Here is a 25,644-nt window from a genome sequence, read left to right on the forward strand (position 1 = left end):
TTTAAAGTTGTTTTGGAACAATAATTATAGTAAAAACGGCTATACAAATAAACTTCAATTGAACTGAACTTTCCCTTTAAGCAACAAAAACAGTGGAAAACTAGGAAAGTGGTATTTGAGGAAAAATACTCTCCAAAAACGCATTTTAAACAGCTCTGGAAAAGGTAAAAGCACATAAGCCTGTAAGCATGACACCTGTAAAATGACTGAAGCACAAAACTATGCAGCACCACACACTGAATTCCCCCAAGATGATCATAAAACGTCTATCTAGCCAGCAATCTACTCAAAGAAAACACAAGAAAAACTGGCTGGCTATACATGACAAGGCCCAATTTTGCTGAGGCAGCTGCTTCTGGGAATAGCTCTATATTTTATGCTAATAAACTCGCCGTTGAGCTACAGATTGAGGAAACGACTGTTTGTGAGTACTGTATGAATAAAGGAAAATAAAATAGGTCTGAGGCCACGCCCACTTGCCTTGACATCATCCACCCATTGAACAGAGCATTTGCATTGTGTCACCGGGGCAACAGTGTCAACGAGCTGCTGTGACGCCGGAGCTGCCACTTCCTGAATCAAAGTGCAGTGTGAAGTAATCAAAGCACGCAGCCACTGCACGAGCAGACAAATGTTTCACCACTAATTTACCACTAGACTTGCCTCAATATGGAATCCTGAATTAAAATAAAGGCTAAAAAAGACAGAGAATGGAACTACTGCCAAATCAAAGTCAAAACCAATTCTCTAAACGCTAGCAGGGAAAATAAATATAATATAATATAATATAATATAATATAATATAATATAATATAATATAATATAATATAATATAATATAATATAATATAATATAATAATTTAATATAATATAATATATTATAATATAATATAATTTAATATCATATAATATCATATAATAATATAATATAATTTAATATCATATAATAATATCATATAATATCATATAATAATATCATATAATATCATATAATAATATAATATCATAACAAAATATAATAAAATATAATATAATGTAATATCCTAATTTAATATCATATAAAAAATGAGAAATTTCACATGAGTAGCAGCATAATATGACTGTATATCAGCACTAGTATGAGGTGTGCGTTAGTGCCTTAGTGTCCCACCAGTGATGATATCCAGTCAAATCACACTGCTACTCATGTGATATTGCATTTATACAACAGTTCAATGGCATAATCGTGTGTATAAAAAAGAAAATCAAACATGAGTCTAAAAACCCTTTTGTATGAGAAACTACTTTCTTCTGCCATTCGTTCGCATCTGCAGCTGACGTCAGAACAGCAGAAGCCATTACTAGCTAGTATTTGAGTTATTTTTAAGCGTAATGTCTAAAGTGATGACAAAACTGGTGATTTTGCTGACATTTTAAGATTATAAGGCTGAAAGCAATGAAATGCCATAAGTTTAGAGAAATTTCCAAGTATTTCACATTAATTAACCTAGAAGAAGCCAAAGCAAACACTAGTAGATTACTGTTTGCAGTATGGAAAAATGCTAAACACATGCAGACATTTCTTCTTCCTTTCTTTTTTACTCTACTAGTTTGAAGTAACGAAAACAGGAGACTCATTAAAAACAAAGAAGCCAACCAAAAAGTAACACAGGGCATGGTTTTCACTACATTCATTCTTCCATGGCGGGGCGCCACACCAAAATTCATCCCACCACGGCTACATTACAGCTTCTCATTCCAAACATTCAGTCGCTTTTTTTTTATAGCGGGTTATAATCGCACTAAAGCGTATTAAAAGGTAAGTGAATTACAACATCACAAAATTTTCTGCAATTGTAGTAGTGCTGTGCGTTATTTGTTTAACCCTTTAAGGTGACGTACTGACTGACTGACTGACAGGTGCATGATGCGTGAGGCCAGCAAACACAATGTAGCTTTCAGTTAAGATGAACACAGTTTTCATAATTATATTTTATTTATAGATAAATGTCTATGGCTCTGCATACATTGACTTTAAGTTGCAGGAGTTTATAACCGCTTCACTTTACTTGTAAATGTTGGAGAAATACTCGTTACATAAACACTAAATCGCACTTCAGCAGTGTTTATTTGGGGCGCACATGAAAATCTGCACTTGAGCAGCGTATATTTGAGCGCGTGCAAAAAGTTTTGTGCATGAACAGAGGAAACCGGCACTCGAGCACAAAGATTGACATGCTCGTATAACATGAATGCGATCTCGACTTGTAATACTGCGCTCACGACATTTGTCAATGAAATAACGCCACAGGTAGTTGGTAGATCTGTGTAATAAAGAGTGGCCAACACACTCAATACACTAAAACCACTATGGTATAAATACAGCACTACAACATACAAATGAGAGAGATCGACTTAGAATGTCACTCACCAATTTTATAATGTTTTGATCAGCTGTAGTTTAAAATTACGCCAATATTTTCTCCTCTAAGGGCTTATTATGCGGTCTCCATCTCCATCTTATGGATGGACAAAGTCAACCATCTTTGCTTTGCTTAATGACAGGCTGATGGATGCAGACACGGTGCATCTCAGAAATTATAAATATTTAAAATAGGCACTATGCTTATAAATAAACTGCATAGCTGCAAATCTAAATAACTACAGTACATTCTCACCTAAAAAGCCTCAAAAGTGCACTATGTTGTCCTACTGCTGCAATATTTGTCAAACTGTAGTGAGTTTATTGATCTGCAGTCACTATTATTAGCCTCCTTAAGCAATCTATATTTTTAATTGTCTATTTTTTCAATCATTATACAATGATTTACCTAGTTAACCTAATTAACCTAGTCAAGCCTTTAAATGTCACCCTAAGCTGAAAACTAGTATCTTGAAAAATATCTAGTCAAATATTCTGTACTGTCATCATGGCAAGGATAAAATAAATCAGTTATTAGAAATGAGTTATTAAAACTATTATGTTTGGAAATGCGTTAAAACTTTATTTCTATTTAAACGGAAATTGGTTAAAAATGTAAAAAGTATACAAAGAGGGGGGGGGTTGTGGGCGCATAATTCAGGAGGGCTAATAATTCTGACCTTCAACTGTATATCTATCTAATATCACATTTGTGTCTCACACCTATTTAAAAAAAACTGTTGTAATATCAAAATGAAGTACAAATTCCATATAAAAGACATGAAAATAAGAAGCAAAATGACAATGGGTTTGACATTTTGTGAGTGGCGGCTTTTCACTGAGACAAATACACAAGTAAAGACCGCTGAAGCATTTTATTGTCAGAGGAACTAAATATATTATCCATGATCTGATCATCCCTGACAAATCCCTGAATTTTTAACAAGTATGTTGATTTCCATTCAGTTTTAAATAAAGCCTTTAGCTCAGTGTTAAAATGAACCGTTCTGTAAGATCAAAACTGAAGCTGTGACTCAACATGTCAGAATCTCCAGAGGGGGAAAAAAATCTCAATCCAACACAAAGGAAACATCCTCAGAAAACCTGCCGGCTTCAAAGCAAGAAAAATAAAGGTAAAATCCCTGTCACAAAGCCTGAGTGTAATATAAACAAAGCACAATGCACCTGGGTATGAAGATGAAGGCTAAAGGTAGAGGAGATACAAGGAGAGAACACGCTGACTGAATGGAAAAAATGTCATATAAACGAGTGTTCATTCAGGTAAACAAAGGCGATAAAGACGGGGATATTATAATCTTACCTGCACTGCCTAATGTTTTGTAAAACCGGTACTCCAAATGTAGCTGTGGGGCCCTCGATTTCACAGGTTCCTTTAGGAGAACCAAAAAAAGACTTGATTAAAACTTGTACTATTTCACATTAATTCACAATATACAATCAGGAAGATGAATTCCACACACCTGAGGGACATATTCAAGCATTAGTTTAAACATCCGACTTAAGGTCTATGAAAATGTTGATTTGGTTATGACATCTAAATAGTAAAGGGTGTTATTATTATCATGCAAAAATCCCTTTTATAAGGAGATTAAACCCAGTTGTGTGGTAACAGAGCATGAATAAAGCCAGCATTTAATCGCAAACATTAATTATTTCTATTTTTATAATCACACTTAATAAAAATAGTCTGTAGAAACACTTATGCTGTGTTCACACTAGACGCGGCACACATGAATAGTTTACTCGCTCGTCATATTCACTTCACAATAGACGTGGATTTGTGTCATGTGCAGGGCTTCTAGCTTTGCTGCTTAATGGCTAACATGTTTTTTTTTAGCGAGTAGCTGTGCTTTAGGAAGGCTGAAAAACCGCATAGATTCGTTCGGCGCCATGTCGGAGTCCACTAGATTCTTTCAGAGGTGCACGCAGCTCCATAATTCATTAACTCCTCCAAAAACTACACCTGGTTGATAGAGGCTTTCAGTGGTGCTTCTGACTGAGCCAAGCCCAGTTTGATGAGCTGTTGTCCGGTGTTGGCAAGAGGATTTCCTCTTGGAACTAGTGTTACTCCATTTTAAAAGCGTCCATTACCCGCAAACATTTGATCTCTGTTCAGCGCGTTCTTAAAACACAGCTTATTAGCCATTGTGTTCACATTCTCAACAGAAATGAGAAAATTGGTCATGAAGGTTATCGCTTCACCAAACTCACCGCTGTTTACTGCGTGTAATCACAGATACATGGCACTGGAGCGTTTTAAAGTCATGTCGATAAGCTGGTTTGTTTATAAGCTGACATATAAGCGATCCGCTGATGAATCACAGCTTTAAAACACTCCAGGGTCCCTGTAAACTGTATCTCAGTAAACAATGGTTAGTTCGGTGAACTGATGACCTGCATGGCCAATCACAGTCATTTCTGTTGAGCATGTGAACACAATGGCAAATCAGCGCTGTTTAAGAACGTGCTCAACAGTCCTCAAATGATCACTGGAAAGGGACGTTTTTAAAATTCAGTACTGATTGGTATCAATTTCCAGTATCATGACAACCCTACTTGGGACACCAACAACAGGTACTACATCATAATCACTCCCCTACAAGAGCAAGCTAATGATTGGTCAATGCGGCGCAAATGTCTGCTGAAATGCAGATTTTCCAACTCAAGCGGTTCGCACAGTACATGTGTCAAGCGAGTCAAACATACAAAACTCGCGCCGCTTCATACCTGCGAATCGTGTCACAGGATGTCTATTCACATTTTTGCATTGACATTTTTTGCATTAACATGTAAATCACTCGCATGTCTGGTGTGAACGAAGCATACAATTTACATTCTCCCTTTGTACATGTCATCAGAGAGGGAAAGCCCCGCCTATTAGCGACGATCTCTCCCTCATTAGCATAAACAGCCCTGAGTGAGAAGCAGCCGTCAACTATTAGAGTTTTGAATCTGCTGCTATTCTGACACATAGGTGTTTATAGCTCCACCTACGTTTGAAAAGAGGGCTGGGAGCACAATCTTATTTTGATTTAAAGCGACAGTCACCAAAACGGCACGTTTTGGATCAAAGACTAAAAGGGGCAGTTTCAAAAAGTAAATAAATAAATAAATAAAAAGTTGTGCTTTATTTTGAGCTGAAACTTCACATATACACTGTCGGGACATCACAGACTTATTTTACATCTTGTAAAAAGGGGCATAAAAGGTCCCATTTGAATGAATATCAGCCACTGCTGAATAGGTAGAACACAAAAACATATGTACTTACCAACTTTATTGCAACGTACTCATTGGTATAGAGATTTTTTCCTACAAGAGTAAAACAGAAACAGGGTTTTAATATAGATGTACCAATATTGAACAAGATGTTTATACTACTCCTGATAGAAAAAATTAACTTTCTTTGACACTGGATCCTTTATTCAAAAGACCAAAATGTTTCATTTATTCAGAAAAGTAGTATGTTTCATTAGGAATGGCCAGCAACAGATTCATTTAACAATGAAACACGATTGTTGGATTTGGTTGGAACTATTTTAGTTGAAAAAAAGAGAAAAATTAGACAAATGAATGGAACAATGTTTAGAACTTTATCAGATGTGGCGCGATGCGGTTGTGCTTCTTTTCTGATGTCAGAAAGTCTTTAAGCTTAAAACCATTATTCATGTTGCTAACTTGTTGTTGCTGCGCTGGATTTTTTTTACTTGTGCCTCATGGATGGCAAGCACATCAATGAAGGTAGAGTTCTTGAACACTCCCACCATTGTGTAATCATCACAGACCAATGGTAGCTCAAAGGACCAAAACGAACTCCCCTCAAAAGTTCACTTTGGTGAGCCATTTTGAACTGTCAAAACAAACTCAAAAGTATCTTAGTTTTTGACTGGATTTTGTTCGTTATGACGTCATTTAATTTCTTCAATCTACTTCAGTTTTGTTTGAAGTATACTGGACCTTAATTCTAATACGGCAGAAAGTCACATTTTTCTGGATAAAGGCATAGTTCCCTAAAAAAACACCTCATCATTTATTCTCCCTTGTCAGGTTTTAAACTTTATTTTCTTCTGTTGAACATAAAAGTAGACATTATCAAAAAATGTTGGGATTTATGAAGATCATTACTATGGAAGTCAATGGCTGTTTCTCATTATGCGTTCTTGTCTGTACTTGTTCTTGTGTCGCCGAAGGTAGGACCGTCGCCGAAGTACCGCACCAATTCAAAGTTCACATCTTGCCAAGTACAGAAAAAATTCCTGGATGTGTACTTGCTCCATCCCTTTTGCCAAGGATACATCGAGAGGTGACTTGTGGAAACTTGCGAAGCTTCCGAATTCAGGTATGCCAGAATTATAATTGTCTTTAATTATGTTACTGTGCTGTACACGGTTTGTCTTTGTTTACCAAATTGCCTAACGTTATTTTTATTTCTTATTGTTTACTTCTTGTATGTTATATTTCTATAATGTCCATTGTAGTTTATTAAATCTGATAAATCTGATTAAGTCTGTGTATATTAACCCATTTCACGCCACATATATGGTTATTTACGCTTATATTTTCTTAAATCAAAAATATGATTTCATAACATAAATATAATATTAATTATAAGGCCAGGTGTCTTAACATTGTGCCCGTGGGCACCAGGTAGCCCGCCAGGATCACATGAGTTGTCCGCAGGCCTGTTCTAAAAAATAGCTTACTATAGCGCTACTTACCAGCAAGCTGCATCTAATATTTTTTTAGCTATTCTTCTAAAAATCTAAAAAAAAAAAAAAAAAAAAAAAAAAAAAAAAAAAAAAAAAAAAAAAAAAAAAAAAAAAAAATCGCACTTGCATTGGTGGAAATTTGAAAATGACATTAAGAATCTCCTCATCCACCACCAGTGTGAAGCATCCACCTGGATGACGCAACGGCAGCTATTTTTGCGTCAGACCGCACACCACACACCAGCTGATTGGTGGAGAGAAGACACAGTGATTAAGACAATTATGATATGGGGATGGTTAGGAGGCCATGAGTGGGCAAATTTGGCCAGGATGCAGGGGTTAAACCCCTACTTTTTCTCGAAGGACATTGTGGTATTTTTAATGACCACAGAGAGTCAGGACCTCCGTTTAACGTCTCACCCGAAACACGGTGCTCACTGAGCAGTATAGAGTCCCGTCACTATACTGGGGCATTAGGACCCACATAGACTGCAGGTTGGGCGCCCCCTGCTGGCCTCACTAACACTACTTCCAGCAGCAACCTAGCTTTCCCATGTGGTCTCCCATTCAGGTACTGACCGGGCGCAGCCCTGCTTAGCTTTAGTGGGCGACCATGTGAGAGTTGCAGAGAGAGGGCTGCCAGAGGAAGCTGAATTGCAGGAAGAGTTCTTTTTTTACCTCATTTGGTGACGGCAAATCGGCACAATGTTGAGAGACATTTCAGATTGTGTGACGCAAGCTACCATGCTAACTACCCACAGGGCAGTGCACTAGAAGAGCAAAAAAAAGTCTGTGAATTAAAGGAAGGTTTGTGAAAACCGCAGTCTTTTTTTCACGAGATTAGTGAAAACCCCTCAAAAAACTGCAACCGAAGCCTCATACAGAGCTACAGATTTTTGATTAGAAATTGTTTTTCTTTCTGTCAGAGAGAAAAGCAACACTGTGCTTACGAATATAATCTCCACTCCGATATCCAACTCGGGGCAACTACAATGGTTAGAAGAGTGTCGACTATGTTAAAAATGCTTTAGATTTGGTGATAATTTCAGTTAAATCTGAAAGCTAATTTATGTTACAAAATTGATAATCCATACAAACATGGTACAACGTAGTGCATGATTTGTTAAAAACTGTTAGTGGCAAGTGAAAATATTGTAGAAGTGATCATTTTAAAATGTAAATACTTGCAGAGATTTATAGAAAAAAAGTGATGTATATTGATATTTATCTGTTTTCTACGTACAAATCATTGGTGACAACTATTGTGAGAAATCATTAACAAGATCAGTGTCTTCACATCATTAATTATTAACAATATAATAAAAAGTAAATTGAGCATATTTGTTATTTGAGAAGTGTGTATCAAACTGGTAGCCCTTCACATTAATCGGTACCCAAGAAGTTGCTCACAGTTTTTAAAAGGTTGGTGACCCCTGATATAATTAAATCATTGAGTAAGTTTACATGGACACCAATAATTCGATTTTAATGCGATTAAGACAATACTCTGATTAAGAGACTACCATGTAAACAACCATGTTTTATTAAATTAATTCGATTAAGGTCATAATAGAACTAAAGAGAAATCGAATTAAGACATGTGGAGTATGCAGATTTTAGTCGCATTATTGAAGTGCAGTCCAGACATGTAAACACCTTAATCAAACTATTACCGTCATGTAGGACTTTTCGCAGCGTTTTGCGACAGGACAGTCCACACACACACCCACATTCTTTGCACCTACCGAGTCAGTGAAGACCACATTCAGCATGCGGTATGAACTTCCATTAAAACAACACCATTCCAGCAGTTCATAGTTGCATCCAATATCTCGTTTGTCACAGGGGTATGCATGAAATGTTTCCGAATGAAAGCGCCAAACCGAAGTTAAAGTTGACAAATTAAGAATGAAACACCCAAAATTATCCACAGGAAATGTGGATAACATGGTGATGCGATGACATTAATCGAATTATGTACTATAACATGTAAAACGGGATCATGAAAGGAACATTCAAAAAGCAACTTATGTAAACGCCTTAATCATATTATTGTCTTAATTAGATTAAGGAAAATATTTTGATTACTGATGTCCACCTAAACAGTCACTTTATTGTTAATGTAGAGTGAAACCAATGAATCTATGGTGAAGTAAGTGACATTATAAAGTACCCTGCTGTTCCATTTGGAGAAGTACCCGTTCTTCCAAGGACGCAAGTCCAAACTTTGCATACTTGGTATTGAGAAACAGAAAATGGGTCCTGCAACTAGCATTTTAGAAAATATCTTCTGTTCAACAGAAGAAAAAAACTCAAATGTGCTTTTAAACAAGTCAAGAATGAGTAAATGGCTGATTTTTGGGGAGAGAACTATCCCTTTAAATGCCTTTAGAGGGAAGAAAAAAAATCTATTTTCTTTTATTTCATAATCTGTCGATGTTGTAGTCTAATTAATACTTGACAGACTTTAAGCAAATTTGTAACCCATGAATGATAATACAAAACAATATTGTCACTTTAAGATCTTTGTAATGCCAACGACTGCATGATGATTATATTTCACTCAAAGGGGAAACAAAGGGTTGACTTTAATACAACTCTGAGCTTCTCTTTACAAGGTTCTTCAATCAACAATACACATGTTGCCTGGTAATGTTGAAGCTGTTGTTTCACTTCATAGAGAACAATGGTGTTGATTCAATGCAACAAACAATACAGACAGTATTAACGGGAAATCACCTTCCACTTTAAAATGATGCTACAATAAAGATACCGCTTCCATCTTCTGAAAAATGACAAAGTTGTTTTTGCATACTGTGTGTGAATTTTACCATGAGAGATTTTATTTCCTTTTTATTTGCGCATTAGACTTTTGTTTGAGCATCAATTCAACTCCAAAACAGTTCAACTCTAGGGTCATGATTCTGGGGAACAAATCTGTGTGCTCAAGCAACAAATTGAGGAGGAGTGTTTTAGGAAACATCTTTAAAAATATTATTTTTGCAATTTAATTCAGTACTGCTTCAGTACTGAAAACCGAATACCTACACTCACGGACCACTTTATTAGGTACACCTAACTGATACCGGGTTGAACCCACTTTTGCCTTCAGAACTGCCTTAATCCTTCATGGCATAGATTCAATAAAAGCTCGGTGGGTAGTTAGCATGATAGCTCGTGTGACTAAGTGCTAAGACCCCTGGCCTGAATGCTAAGACCCCTGGCCTTATAATTAATATTACATTAGTGTTTTGAATTCATATTTTTGATTTAAGAAAATGTGATTAACTGATTAGAAATTTGTGTTAACGAGCAGTTGGACAGGTGTACCTAATAAAGTGTCCGTAAAGTGTATATTATGCACTGGATGACTTCACAAATTTTGAATATTATAATATTATTAAATATTACAATAATAACAATATCAAGAACAATTGGCTTTTTTTTTTTTTTTTAAAGTATCACTTTTGGCTCCGGTACCATTTTAAAAGTATCAATTCGGCACTGGTATCAAATAAAAAACAAACAATACTCAACCCCACCACTAGTAGCACACAAATTACACACTTCAGCTATATTAACTTTTACATGGCTTAGGTCAAAAAAAGTAAACAACCTGATGAAGACCTTGTAGGTCGAAATGTTGTCTAATTAAATGGTCTTTTGAGAGCTAAAGTGGCAGCATGTCGAAGCTTACTTTTTCTATTGTGTCTGGCTTTATCAAGCACCTGCTTTAAAGTTTTTCCTAGAAGTGCGCACAATGACATCTTTTTATAGGTCAATTTTTCCCAATGGACACACTAATGATGGTGACCGAGGAACTCCAGAGCTCCTGAGATCAACTCTGGAAGACAACTCTGGGATGGAAGACAACTTAATTGTTTTATGTTCAATCAACTTAAATTTGTAAAAACAAATAGGTTAACTTAATCAGTTTGTGTTGGGACAACATGAAAAAATTGTGGAACACAGCATTTTTTATACTGCACCATTAAAAAAAAAAACGCACCCCAGGTTGTTCCATGGGCTGTTTTTTGCACATTTACGATACTAATTGCTTCTCTTACCGAGCTTCAGCTCTCCAAAGTTGCCACAGCCGATCTTCTTGCCAACTCTAAAATTTGGCCCCACCATGAGGACCCCAGAGGACGCAGAGGAGCTGGAGGGCCGCGAGTGCCCGCTGCGCCCCTGGGGCACTTTACTGCTCCTCACCGGCCTATCGGCCTCCTTCTCTCTGGGGTGATCCATGACTGCGGCGCCGGAGGCACAGATATCCAGATGAACTAGGCCGGAGCCCAAAGCAGACAGCTCAAGCCAAAGGAAAACTCATGGGACGACGGCTGTTGGCACCACTGCCGCTGAACCAGTCACTGCCGCCAGCACACTGAGGAGAGGAAAACAATCAAACTTAGTATGTCTGAGCACCATTAAACCTCTAATACAATAACAGTGTATGAGAACATCATTTCGAGAACATCAATAGATCTATTTGGAAATAATCAAATTTATCGAATTTGTTAAATATAATTATTCAAATAATTGAATGAATAATTTTTAGACTGATTAGGGTGATTTTGTAGGGCAGCGCATCTGCATAAAATATGAACCAATCACAAGGGTTGATAAAAACAGTAGAGCAAAAATTATATCAACAGTAATTTATGGTTTTCTGAAAGTCTAGCAGTATTCAGGTACACAATGTTAATAACCAAATGTTATAAACGAGTGGGAGACGTGCCTTAGTGGCCCACCAGTGACAATATATAACCATATTGCACTGCTACAAGTAGGGCTGAAAAAAAAAAATAATAATAAAATATAAAAAAATAAATAAATAAAAAATTATATTTTTTATATATTATATAAACACATCACAATATCATGTTTCATATCATTCGATATTAATAATTATTGAATCTCTTTTATACTACAAAAGAGTAATACATTTAGTATAATACATTACAATATAATGATCTGCTGTCACTATGTAGGCGGAGTAATACAGAAGGGTGAGTAAGGTGGCTGTATGAGTTCTGATATTGCAGAATATCACATGGCTATCAGCCAATCAGATATGAGAACCAGGCAGAACGGTTGTGTAAACACAATTTTATAGTTCCACTTTGAAATTGACTATTTTTTTTACTATTACTTTTGTTGCTATTGGTAAACAATAATCCTGACTCCACATTGTAAATCCGCCAATGTGATTGTTGTGGATGCATACATTGTGATATCAATGCTGAAATGATCTACCATACAGGCCTATATAGATGTAATACACACAAAAAAAATTATTCCTTGGATTTATAAAAAAAATAAGTAGTTGTAAACAATTTGTTTGGGCTGAATTTAAACAAAACAAATTAAGAACATTACTACATTAAATGTGTTTGTTTAAATTCAACACAAAAATTGATGTGTTGAACAGACATCATTTTTTTCAGTGTAGATGTAAAACAGCATAAAAGTAACAACACGTTCTGATTAAAACATTCACAAATGTTCAATTACTTCACTGGCAGTGCCAAAATTCAACTCAAATGAACATACAGTTCGCTCTTTCCTGCACCACTATTCATCACTAGTCAACCTATAGTGCAACAGCTAAAAATAAATTTGACCAGGAGGCATTTTGTAGCAAACATGTTTCGCTTTCCTTTCATCCAGGGACTGAATAATCAGTTAGTTAAAGATAAATATCAGTCAATTTCCTTTAACTCAATTAGACAACAGCACATTTGGCCAATGGTGAGAGCAAATGAGTGATGCTTATTTATGTTTGTCAAGATTTCAGAAATTCTCAGAATACACATTTGCTTTTGAAAACCTAGACTTTACCAATGGTGAATTACCAACAAAAAGACCATGACTGTGTATTAAGGTGTATTAAAGGAGATCTTCTATGCAAAAATCACTTTCATATGGAGTTTAAACACAAACGTGTGGCAACAGTGTGTGAATATAGCCAGCCCGTTAATAAGAAAAATGTATTAATTCTACTTTTTATAAAATCACACTTCATAAAAACAGTGTGTAAAAACACTTTGATTGACATTCTCCCTTTGTACATGTCATCGAAAGGGAAAAGCCCTGGCCATTAGTGACGATCTCTCCCTTACTAGCAAAAACAGCCCTCAGTGAGAAGCAGCTGTCCATTATTGGAGTTTTCACCAATTAGCACTGTTAGGTCTTGATGTCCAATTTTTATTTGAGTATATTTGATATTTTTGACAGGCCATTTACATGTTGTTTTAATTGTGACCCATATCCAATTCATGCGTTTACACTTGTCATCCAATTTTCGACATTGTGCATATCTGCGAAATATGCGAAGATCGTCCAACTTTAAAATGATTTTGATGAGGTGGAAGGAAAAGGTTGTCATCGAGCTTGCGCCTATGGTTTATATATGGTGTCCTCCACCATTCAAAGGAATTTGTGGATGTGAGAGAGATCTTAGTTCTGGTGGGAGCAAATTGTGGCGACTGACCACTTTCCTCCCCCGTGTTTCCTCTGATGTTGTTGTTTACTACATCGGCGTCTCCACATGCTCTTCCTTCTACATCATTAAACCGTGGATAAGTACCACATTGTCACAAGTTTAATGACGTACAAAACGGAATGCCTCAATAAATCCGATCTGCCCGTTTACATGATAGTCGCATTGTCACATATCCGATTTATTTCCACATATGAAAGAGATATAAAACCGATCTCTGAATTTCCGAATGCATGTGTTTTTTCTGTGTTTACACTGTCTTAGAACAGATCTGATCTGTGTCACATATGAGCAAATAATCGGAATTGGGTCACATTTAACTGGCAGTGGAAAGGGGGCCTAGGAGGCATTATAATTAAAAATTTTATAATACACAAAGACGCATAGGCATTTCTCTAGGATTTTTTCCAGCTGTGGTGGTAGGCCTTTTACACAGATCTCCCGACTACCTATGGCATTATTTCAATAACAAATGTCATGAGCGCAGTATTACAAGTTGAAATCGCACTCATGTATTACGAGTATGCGAATCTCTTTGCTTGCACGCTGATTTCCTATGTTCATGCACAAAAATTCTTGCGTGCCCTCATATACACGCTTCTGAAGTGCAGATTTTCATGTGTGCTCTCAAATAAACACTGCTGAAGTGTGATTTAGTGCATTTATGTGTTTAAATTTGCTGAGAATATTTATAAATGTCTCCAATAGACTTAGAACGGCATTGATGCTTCCTTAAATAAAGCAGTCAAACTCAACAAGCAAGATAAAGTCATTGTATTAAGAACCCTAGACCTTTATCTATAAATAAAGTATAATTATGGAAACTGTGTTCATCATAACTAAAAGCTACGTCATGTTTGCTGGCCTCCCGCATCGCGCAGCCCTGTCAGTCAGTCAGTCATAATGTAACCTTATGCCACGTTCACACCAGATGCGACACTCGCAAATAAATTATGCTATTCGCACGAAATGGACGAGTAAACATTTTGGATTTACTTGCTTCATTCGTGGGTCAAATTCGCGTCATGGGCAGGGCTTTGATGCTAAATAGCTAACATGGATTTTATTGAGATGGTTTCTGTGCTTTATTTATAAAGGCTGATAAACAGCATAGATTTGTTCGTTCGACAACTAGATCCTTTCAGAGGTGCACTCAGCTCTGCGAGTTCATCAACTCTTCCAGAAACTGTACCTGGAGGATGGAGACTTTCAGCAGCGCTTCCGACTGAGCCGAGCTCAGTTTGATGAACTGTAGTCCGATGTCAGCAGGAGGATTACCCCCACAGGACACCAACAACAGGCACTACATCATAATCACACCCCTACAAGAAAAAGCTCCTCATTGGTTAACGCGATGCGAATGTCTGCTGAAGTTCAGATTTTCCAACTTGAGCAATTCTAGCGATTTGTTAAGTTCATGATTCGTTATGCAAGTCAAACGTGCAAATTGCTCAACTCGTGCTGCTTCATTCGTGCAAATCACATCGTTCACGCTGCCTCATTCGTGCGCATTACGCCACAGGATGTCTATTCACGTCTTTGTATTACGTTTACATGTAAAATCACTTGCGTTTGATGCTTTATTCGCGTCTGGTGTGAACGCAGCAATAAAAGGTTGAATAAATAATGAACAGTACTACGATCACAGAAAAGTTTACTCTGTTATAATTCACTTACATTTTAATACGTTTTGGTGCGATTATAACCCACTATATATAAAAAAATATACAAAATTAAAATAGCAACAATTGAAGGTGTTGAATGGAAACCTGTAATGTAGCCATGGCGGAAATGAATTTTGGCGTGGCGTCCTGCCATGAAAGGATGAATGTTGCGGAAGCACAATCTCATTTGAATTTAAAGAGACCGCCACCAAATTGCACAAGTTGAATCCAATCCTTAAAGCGCCATTTTCAAAGAGTTATAGAAATAATTTGACGTTTTTTTTAGGTTGAAACATCACAAACACACTCTAGGGACATCAGAAACTTATTTTACATAATGTAAAAAAATGGAATAATAAGTTTCATTTAAGTTTTCACTGTTGTTTTCATTTAATGATATGGTTCTTTATGCAAAAATGTCCTTAAGTCACAGTCTAGCAGTAACAGCTTGACAGCATTCAGAATCAGCAAGGCATCCAAAGATGCAAAATAAATGCAGTGCTTCCCACAGGTTTGAAATATACTTGCGGTGGTAGCCGGATTGAAACATACCATTTACCCACATCACATAAATAGTTAACTATATGCGAAAAATAAAACAATTAAATTTTGAACAATAACTTTATTTATTATGACACTGTTATTCACTGTTTCTTTTCAATGGGTTAGAGTAAAAAACATTTTTTTATATTTCTCTTTTATGCTATTCAGGAGCCATGCGCACCCACTGACAGGTAAAATCAGGCGTTTGATGGCAAACAAATGAGAATGGCTTCAAGCAAGAGAGCACATGTTTAGAGTCAGTGGAAAACAATGACTATGCTGAGAATTCTCCCACTAGTCCTAACTGTGTAGTCTCCTCCAATACCTCCAAGTTTGTCAAAGGGGTATGAATGAAAAGTTAATGAATGAAATGGCCGAGCTGGCCTGTTACTTGTGAATTTGTATCCTAAGTTGTCTGTTTGCATGCATAGCGTTAAAATGAAATTAAAAACAAAATGTCTGAAATCACATATGGTGCGATGACGAACATGAACTAGGGCCACACGATGTTGAAAAAAATCTGACATTGCAATACTTTTTTTTAATTCTGAGATATACAGTTGAAGTTAGAATTATTAGCCATCCCCCCAAGTAGCTAAAACTCACTCATTTAGAGGTGGGAACCGGTGGACATGCAACAGCTTTATTCATAAGATAAACACAACAGTTTCCATCTGGAGCTATTTCACGAGACTCGACACTTGAAAACACTCGCAACAAGTTTGCGGCTCTCAACCCCACCAACACTCGTCACAGCTACCAAGCCGACCAATCACAGAGCTTGCGGTAAGTGTCATTGCAACGTGTAGTTACATTTTTTGAGAGGTGCTAATCAGCCACGGCAAGGGTTGTGTGACCACGTGAAGGCTGCACAATTGATGCAGGAGTATAGATCAGCCTTAACATGAACTGTTGTTGTGTGAAACGCCAGAGGAAACTAGCGCCGAATGGTGACGTAATGACGTTAATCGAACTTTGTACTATAACACGTAAAACAAGATCATGAAAGAAACATTCAAAAAGCAACTCACGTAAAACACAACAATCATAATATTGTCCTATTCATATCTTAGCAAATATCTCGATTACTGATGTCCATATAAACAGTCACTAAAAAGAATAAAATAATAATCTGAGACATGTATAGGCAAAAAAAAGGGACAATTTTCCTTGCAGGTTGAACCCAACCTTATTCAGCACTAATAGCATGACACTATTGACTACTGATCTACAAAGTAACCAAATTTTAATTACCCAAACTTACCAAAATATAAAATAAAACCAATTCCTTTTTCAGTGTTTTGTGCATGGTCTAAAATTGCTGGTGCATCTCTATTAGCTTTATCATTTGCAATCCAGTAGGGGCTATCCAGCAAAGCCATTATTTTATCATAATGTGCGTATGCAGGCAGACCACATGATGTTGTTGTTTTTCTAAACGTGCACATGCAGGCCTGTTCATGGATGACAGATATGGGTCACTTACAAACATCAAAAATCAACAAAGGTTTGAGAGAAACAAGAAAAATCCCCAAATGGGAGCGTGACAGAATTGCTGCTCACATACGCAATCAGGCACAACCAAGGACAGCACAAAAGCCAACACAAAACCACAAGACCTAGAGAAGCCACAGTCTCAAGATCTCAAAAGTCCCATTAGAAGAATAAAAGACATTGATTTTGATGTTTAGGCCTATATTCAAACTAAGTGACCTATATTTTCTCATAAAAGTTTATTTTTTCTTCATATGGCAGCATGATATTAGAAAAGAATGACATTGCGATGTTTTGTTTTTCTTTACAGACAAAATGTCGGTACCCTTCAATTGCGTCCTATAGTTTGCCTTCTATTTACCTTCTATTAAAAATAATGCTTCTATTGAACCACAGTTCGAAAGCAATATCTGATTTTCATTAGTTTATTGTTGGTTTGATTAATAGTTACTTTTTTGGACCCCCTAGTTTTTCATGTTTTTTCATTGATTTTTTGCAATAAAATTACTAATTTTGTGGGGGTAATTCCCAGAAATTTGCGGACAATTTTGTGATTAAAAAAAGTATATAAATATAAAAAATATTATATATTAATTTATTTTTATTTACTATAGTAGGTAGCCTACTATGTTAAGTGTGCAATCTGACACATTGACAATGACACAAACATAAAAATAAAGCTTCTTTATTTTGGTCTCCTGTCAAGACAAGGTCTAAAACGGTAGGGATTAATCCAAAGGAAGGTAGTATAACTCAAATTTTTTTCCACAAACTTCCACTCTCTCTCTTAGATTTCCCTCCTGGAGCATCTGACATCATGTACTGCACACATAGGAAATGCGTTAGGGATTCCCTTACCGTAATACACCTAAAACAAGGATTGTCGTAAAACTTGTTGCAGGGAATCGTTTTCTCTTGTTAACTGCAGGAAAATTTTTATCAATCATAATCATACCACATCATAATACCAGCCATGCATGTAAAGCACAAATAATGTCCTTTAATTCGTTCACGTCCTGCGGCCATCATCCTTGACCCAATCTCCATCATTGTCACCTGCTTGCTTTTCTGTGTTCCATTGCTCTTTTTGTTAGATGTTTGCTACAATTTTTTTGCAGTCTGAAGTGCGTCAAACGTGCAAAACGCCCGACATGGTGCATATGAGTTAAATGACGTCAGTACTTAACTGGTTGTGATTATTACTGAACCGATACAGAATTGTCCACGTCTGCATCGCTGTGCACTGAGGAAACAATTCATTTTGACACCTTAGATCCCTTCATTTGGTCTCAACGCAAATTAATTAAGTTACTCAATATTTTTGACAATTTTAAGTTGATTGAGCAAAAATCAATTACAATTGCAAGGTTCAACGCTAAGGATTTTTTTAGATTTTTACTTGCCCTGCAAAATTTTCACTGGCCCCACCAAAAAAAATAAGTTCATATTTATTTCTTAGCCACATATTTTAAATAATGTGTCAAAAGCCAAACATAAGTGTACATGGACTTTTTATTCAGCATAACTGAATACAAAATAACACATTTCTTTAAATATAATTTAATAAAATTACAGTTGTGATGTAACAAAAGTGTATAATAGGTGTATAAAATGTGTAAAAAAATAATGTGTATATATATATATATATATGAATAAATAAAATAAAAACTCCCACCGGCTTTTAAAGCGTGAATGGCTTTAGTTTTCATAGCGGACTTTAACCCACTGGAAGTCTATCCACTCTTCAAAAAGTGTAAATAATGGATTAACATTCACCACATGATCACTAATCATATGGTTCATCATCTGTAACTTCTGCATGGTTTCTAAAACAAACTCTGTCGGTGATATTTTCATTATCCCGTATCCAGACCTTTACATTTTCATGGCTGTAGCTCTCGGTCATCTAAACTGAGTGATTGACAACTGATATTAACCAATCCATTCGCATTCTGTTCTAGAGTTATGGGCCAATAAGAGCTTAAAGGCGGGGCTGACATTACGGGATTTGTTTACTAAAACAAGTTGACATGTCAACTGTTTTAAACCATTTCTGAGCGCTGCGTTTGACATTTTTTGGTGAAAAGATGAAAGACTAAATCCACACATATGGTGAACATTTTGCAGTAAAAACTGGTAGCATGGCAACAATTTTATGTGGTGCCGGTTTCCGTACCCTGATAGAAAGCTATAAGTTATGTTTACAATTCTAAAATGCATGCCACCGTTTATATTTCTGCCACGCCACAGAGCACCTTCTGATATCCAGTATGCGACCCCCATTAAGCAATTGACAAACAGTCAGCGCCAAATTAAACTTTAGTGACAAGGCAACACTGGCCCAATTGGACCAGTAACAATCCTGTCGGTTTTGTTTTAGCTCAGTTTTAAATAAGTAGTTTGAACAGGTGGCAAAAATATTTTTTTGAGTATACATAAATCTTATTTGTTAGGCCTAAATATTTTTGTATTTAAATATTTTTAGTGTAGAAAATGTGACAGAAGCTGCAGAATCTGCTAAAATGTTGAAAACATTGCTTTTTACGTAAACATGATGGGAAAATATTGCATCATCAACAACTTTTTCATGTCAGGTCATGTCTATGTAATACACAACAAGTCGATATATTGATTACATATAGTGATACAGAGCTACTTGAAATCTTACATTCACCATATTTCACAGTTGATTTACCAGTAACAAGATAGCTGTGAAGTGGATAAAATGCAATGATATTTAACTTCAATGTCCTCAATTACATTTCAAGATTCACAAGAGATTACATGGATGCTGTTATGACCCGTTCACATATCACATCTAAAACCCCAAAATGAAAAAAGGCCTTCTCCTAATGCGACAACTTGCATTTTTTAATTTTTGGCACATGTTTAATAGGAAGTGACAATTTTGTTCTCTTGTGGCTCGTTTCCACTGACTGGTACGGTACGGGTCACCTTTATCAGGCTTGCGTTTCCACTACCAAGGGTACCATTTTGGTGGGCGTGGTTTATGACAAAGTTTCAGTAGACGTCATTCTCGCTCGAGAAAATGTCTAGGGTAAAGCTGTACGGGTCGCTCACATATCATATGAGAAGCACTTCTCACAAAACAGATGATTCATATCCAAATACTTGTGTAGAATTGTTTATTACTAACTTTTCTATGAACATGAGTTGATTATAACTGCAGATCAATGACAGTGCGAAACAGCCTACTGTAATGTCTGTAATTATAATAAATAACTAAATAAATGAACATATATAAACACATACAGCCCCTTACAGTCTCCGATATGTTACCAACTACAGAAGAACTACAAATAGCAGACATTTCGTCTGTATTTAAGTTCAAAAACAACACAAAATACAGCCTACAGTCAGTGTAAACCTCTCATCTGTGTCTGTAATCTTCAGCAGCACATGTAGCCTCTGTTAGACAGTAATTTCATCATTCCCAGTTCATATTAGTCCAAAAGGTGAAGATAATAGTTAAACATGGCATTTTGTTCCTGTTTGCTGAAAAATAATGTGCTCCTTTTTTTCCGGCTTCTCCTTTGCTTTTTCGTGCTTCACTCTCGCGTTTGTCAGTGTCTGACAGGATCGTGTTTCAAAAGCACGTCAATAATCAAGCGCAGGTTATTATCATCAGCTCAAGAAGTTTGTTATTTCAGATATAATGTTAGAGACGCGCACAAGCGCAAGCGAGAAAGCAAAACCGCTCGTGCTTCAGACTGGCTCGTAAAAAACTACGGTAAATCTGCTCCTCTTCTTGGCTTTGTGGCTGTTCATCATGACAACGACAAGGTTTGTTTGAGCCCAGGTCGACCATGGCTCGTTATTTATATATATGTATATATAAATCCGCTGTAATGTCTCAGCTCGTCGGCTGTGAATTTTAAACATGGTGGGTTTTTTGTTTTCATTCTGGCTCGTTGCGTAAGCGAATGACGTATCTCTGTAAACCAATAGCGTTCAGCTGCCCGTCTAGCTCCGCCTTTTGCTACCCTTTCTCGTGTTTGGTACCCTTTCGAAAGGGTGCCGAAAAAGTGGTACGGTACGGTTTGGTACGCCTTTTGACAGTGGAAACAGCCATAAAAGCGTACCAAACCGAACCGTACCATACCACTCAGTGGAAACGGGCCATTGGACTAAAACGGCACTTTATTAACAAATGTTTTATGCAATGTTCCTGTTTAATTCGCATCTTTGGATGGAAACATAGCTACTGTTGAGGAGGTTTAATTTAGCAATGACTTCACAATGTTCTAAAATGTGGTTCCTGGTTAACTATAATCTCAACATTGCAGATCCCATGATTGACAATTAGGGATTCGCACATTTCGATATTGATACCGAAACAATATATACTGCAGCCATAGCTCCTCGTGTCATCTTTATAAACAGCAACTGGAAACTAAAAGATAAGCCCACATGTGTGCATACATTTGGACATATTTGTAATGCTCAAGGCATCCTTATTTGTGATTATCAGTGATGCAGCACTAATGCAATATGGTGTATCCATTAGAAGACTCATCTCAAATCATTAACCTTTTGAAAAGAGATTAGCTCAGGAGGAAGCCAGGCATCAGGGAGGGATTCCTATTGTGACACAAGCAGTGAGGAAACGCTTCCCTGAACCTCTGAGCAAGACAGCATGCTCTGTGCTATGGAGGAGCTGATCAATCAGCCGAGAAAACCTTCAATATTAACATTCGAAACCAATGGCGGAGGCAGAAACCCTCAATCTCAGGACAAAACCGAAATTTATGAAACATGCGTTTAGCCCTGTCACAATAGTCAATATTATTATAGTACTTAATAGTATAAAATAGGACATTTTAACAACAACCGTTTTAACATAACTTTAACATACTCATACCTTTTTAACATCAAGTTACAGAATCTAAATTAATGGAAAGTCTTTGTCCTTTGAAAGTGTTTATGGCCATTTACATTTCTATGCTGTTTTATTATAATTATATAATCAGTGACATAAAATGATCTCAATAATACCACTTTCACAACAATTTCAGTGACAATATATCACACAACAAAAATTCTTTAACGCGAGCAGGCTACATGCGTTCTGATTTGAGGCCCATTCGCAAACAAGTATAACTATAACTAGGGCTGTACAATATGTCACAAAATTATAATTATAAATAGTATAATAATACTATATACTATAATAATAGTCTATGCATTATAGGTATCACAAACATGTGTGATAAATTGCATATATCTATTGGTTGTTTATGTAAATTTGACCAATCAGATGGGGCCTTACTATCTTTGTCCACAGCTCCCCAGTAGTTCTTTAGCTGTAGCGTCCCAAAGGCGAACACAGAGCTGAAAAATAAATACTAATGGCAGGAAATGACAACAGCCAATCAGAGTCAGAAAATCTGCTGAGGTTTTCACTTCTTCATAGTGTTTTAAAGACTAAATGTTTGTACCTTGACAGTTTTTTTTGGTCACTTAAAAATAGATCTGAATAATATATTTTACCTGTTTATTTTAATATCATTAAATAAAGGATTTAATAAAATAGCTAATAAAATTACATTTTTCAAGAGAAAAGTTATATTGTAATAAATATTGTTGTTCTTATCGCAATACTTAACGGTATTCTCGCATATTTTCCAGTATTACGCAGCACTAACTGAAACTAAGCTGATGCACTAACAATGTTTTTATACCACATGTAGGCATATGCCGGTATAAGATTCTGACGGTATGATAACCTTGGATAAAAATATCATGGTTTCATGGTATTGTGATTACTGCTCTAAAATATATTCTTTTTAAATGTCTGGGTATAAAACGAAAACATTTTCCCTTTTGAACACAAAATATTTTATTTTGAGAAAATTTTATCATATTTTGGAGCAGTAAACCAAACAGGCTAAATCATTCAAATGAATCATTGACTTCTGCGGTCTTCATTTATTTCAAAAACACAGACTTCTTTACAATTTAAAACGGCATTTTTAGATATCTTTTCTGCTGGAGATACTGTTGTTCTAAAAAACAAAAAAGTAAACACAAAAATCTTACACATACCATAGGTATACCTTAAAAACGGTTATCGTCCCATGCCTAACCACATGTTGCATTTACGGAGAAAGAACGTCGGCGGCAATCAGCCTGTCATACCGAGTAGAGCAAAGACGGTTGCGCCATAAGATGGCAACAGAGACTGCATAATACGTCAATAGGGGAGAAAAACTCAGCGTTTTCTTTTCGCATTTCAAATTACAGCTGATCAAATCATTATAAAACAGGTAAGTGACATTCTAAGTCGATCTCTCTCTTTTGCATGTTGTAGTGCTGTATTTTTACCACAGTAATCGGGTAGTGTTTGCTTTGCCTTTTTCAAGGTTAATTATTGTGATCTCTGGATTGCAACAGATAAATTCTGGGAAATTTCTCTAGACTGATGGCATTTCATGCCGTTCAGCCTTATAATCTTAAAATGCCAGCAAAATCACCAGTTTTGTCATCACTTTAGACATTATGCCAGAGAATCATTCAAATACTAGTTCTAAAGTGACATTGGTGAAGTAGCAACGGTTCTGCAGTTCTGATGTCAGCTGTAGATGTGAACGAATGGCAGTAGTTCCTTGCACAAAAAGATTGAGACTCTCTGTTTTTGATTTCTATTTTTTTATACACACGATTATGCCATCGAACTGTTGTATAAACGCAATATCACACTCGTAGCAGCGCAATATGACTGTATATAGTCACTGGTAGGGCACTATGGCATATATACAGCCATATCGCACAGTTACTTGTGTGATATTGCTCATATATATATATATATATATATATATATATATATATATATATATATATACACACACACACACACACACACACAATACAACTAGCGGTTAATGAATATTTCTTTATGACAGGCATAAACAAGCCAAGGTACCTGCACAGAACCACTCACCAACATGTCGTAACATTCATTATTGACAAAAAAAAAACAACCTGTTAATTATCTGAAAAATAAATTATGACAGTGATTCCAACAATATTGTTCCCCCAAATACCGAAAATGTTCATAGAAGTCAAGAATATAGTCAAACTACAGGAACCACCTGTTACAAGCCAAATGTAAATTTTTAGTAAGGAAATTAATAAAATCTAACACGTTTGAGTTAAAAAAATGGTTAATAAAAATTGTATTAACCAACGCATTATACGTTCATAATTCTCGGCCTACAAATCAAATGCAACGAGTGGTTACATGACCACTTACATTTAAGCGAACGCTTTAAAAGAACATCCCGGAAAATAAATATTGGCCTACATACTTCTCAACCTCATGTTTAGTCACATATGCATGCTTTTTTCTTCAGCTAAAACCCAAACAGATTAGAACCAAAAATGAATGAATAAACACATGCAATGAAAAGTGAATGCCAAGGCTGTCATTCAGATTTCTGTGCTCGACAGAAACAATCAAACCTGATCAAATTTGAATGTATAAGTGAACAAGCCCTTATAATCTTTCAGACCTCAGATGTGTCTGAGTGACCCCCAGATGAAGACAAAAGCATTTTTTAAATAATGGGAAACATAAAAACTAAGAAATTGTGAATTTAAAAAAATGTTCAAGATGAAACAATCCCTACTCCTGTATATTTAAAACAAGGACATAAACGTAAATAAAAAACACTAAATAAATAAATAATGCCTCCTCACGACATTGAATGAGCGTTCCTCCTGCGGGCCAGAATGTTCAATGTTTTTTTTCAGCCCTGAACGGGAAGGAGGAAGACGATATTTCACAAACCATCTGCCAGCTGCCTGTAGCACCAATATATCAAACTGCTTTCTTGATAATCGATCGAGCTAGTCGGTTATCGATGGATATCACATCAAAACAGCGGACAGAGACGTAAAGTTCCCCGGTTCTGTCGCGAACACGAGCTACAGGGCGAGTCGTGATGCGCAGTTATTGTTCAAACACTGAACCCAGATCACAGCCTCAATCGATCAGTCAAGACTAGCATTAATTACGAGCAGGATTAGCCGTCTGCAACTACTGGAGGTAACAGCCCTGACAAACACCTTTAGCTCGTTAGCTATAGCAGCCTTATTTCTTTCACTCACTTCCACGATGAACTTCGCCGGGGGCTTCGAGGGGGGGAGGATGAATACTGAGATACCAGCGTCTGTAGATTGTGTGACACCTTTTCTCAATAAATTCAGTTCTGATATCCCGCTACCCGCTTTTCCTCCTTTCTTTAGTGTTCCTGCAAGTAACGTGAACCTTTCGCTGTCGCCAGAGAC

General features: G+C 36.4%; 1 protein-coding gene across 3 annotated transcripts in view; it reads right to left on the reverse strand.

The window, feature by feature from the left end:
• The window catches only part of csnk1g1 (casein kinase 1, gamma 1), a 110,868-nt gene extending 85,224 nt beyond the window's left edge, over positions 1 to 25,644 (reverse strand). For all 3 annotated transcript variants that reach the window (XM_056462305.1, XM_056462304.1, XM_056462303.1), the window contains exons 1-4: positions 25,465 to 25,644; positions 11,199 to 11,515; positions 5,694 to 5,734; positions 3,723 to 3,792 (exon numbers count right to left, since the gene is read on the reverse strand). In XM_056462305.1, the coding sequence (XP_056318280.1) occupies positions 3,723 to 3,792; positions 5,694 to 5,734; positions 11,199 to 11,379 (292 nt within the window). In that variant the 5' untranslated portion in view covers positions 11,380 to 11,515; positions 25,465 to 25,644. The remainder of the gene's footprint in view (positions 1 to 3,722; positions 3,793 to 5,693; positions 5,735 to 11,198; positions 11,516 to 25,464) is intronic.

Source organism: Danio aesculapii, chromosome 7, assembly GCF_903798145.1.
Source record: "Danio aesculapii chromosome 7, fDanAes4.1, whole genome shotgun sequence".
Classification (NCBI taxonomy): domain Eukaryota; kingdom Metazoa; phylum Chordata; class Actinopteri; order Cypriniformes; family Danionidae; genus Danio; species Danio aesculapii.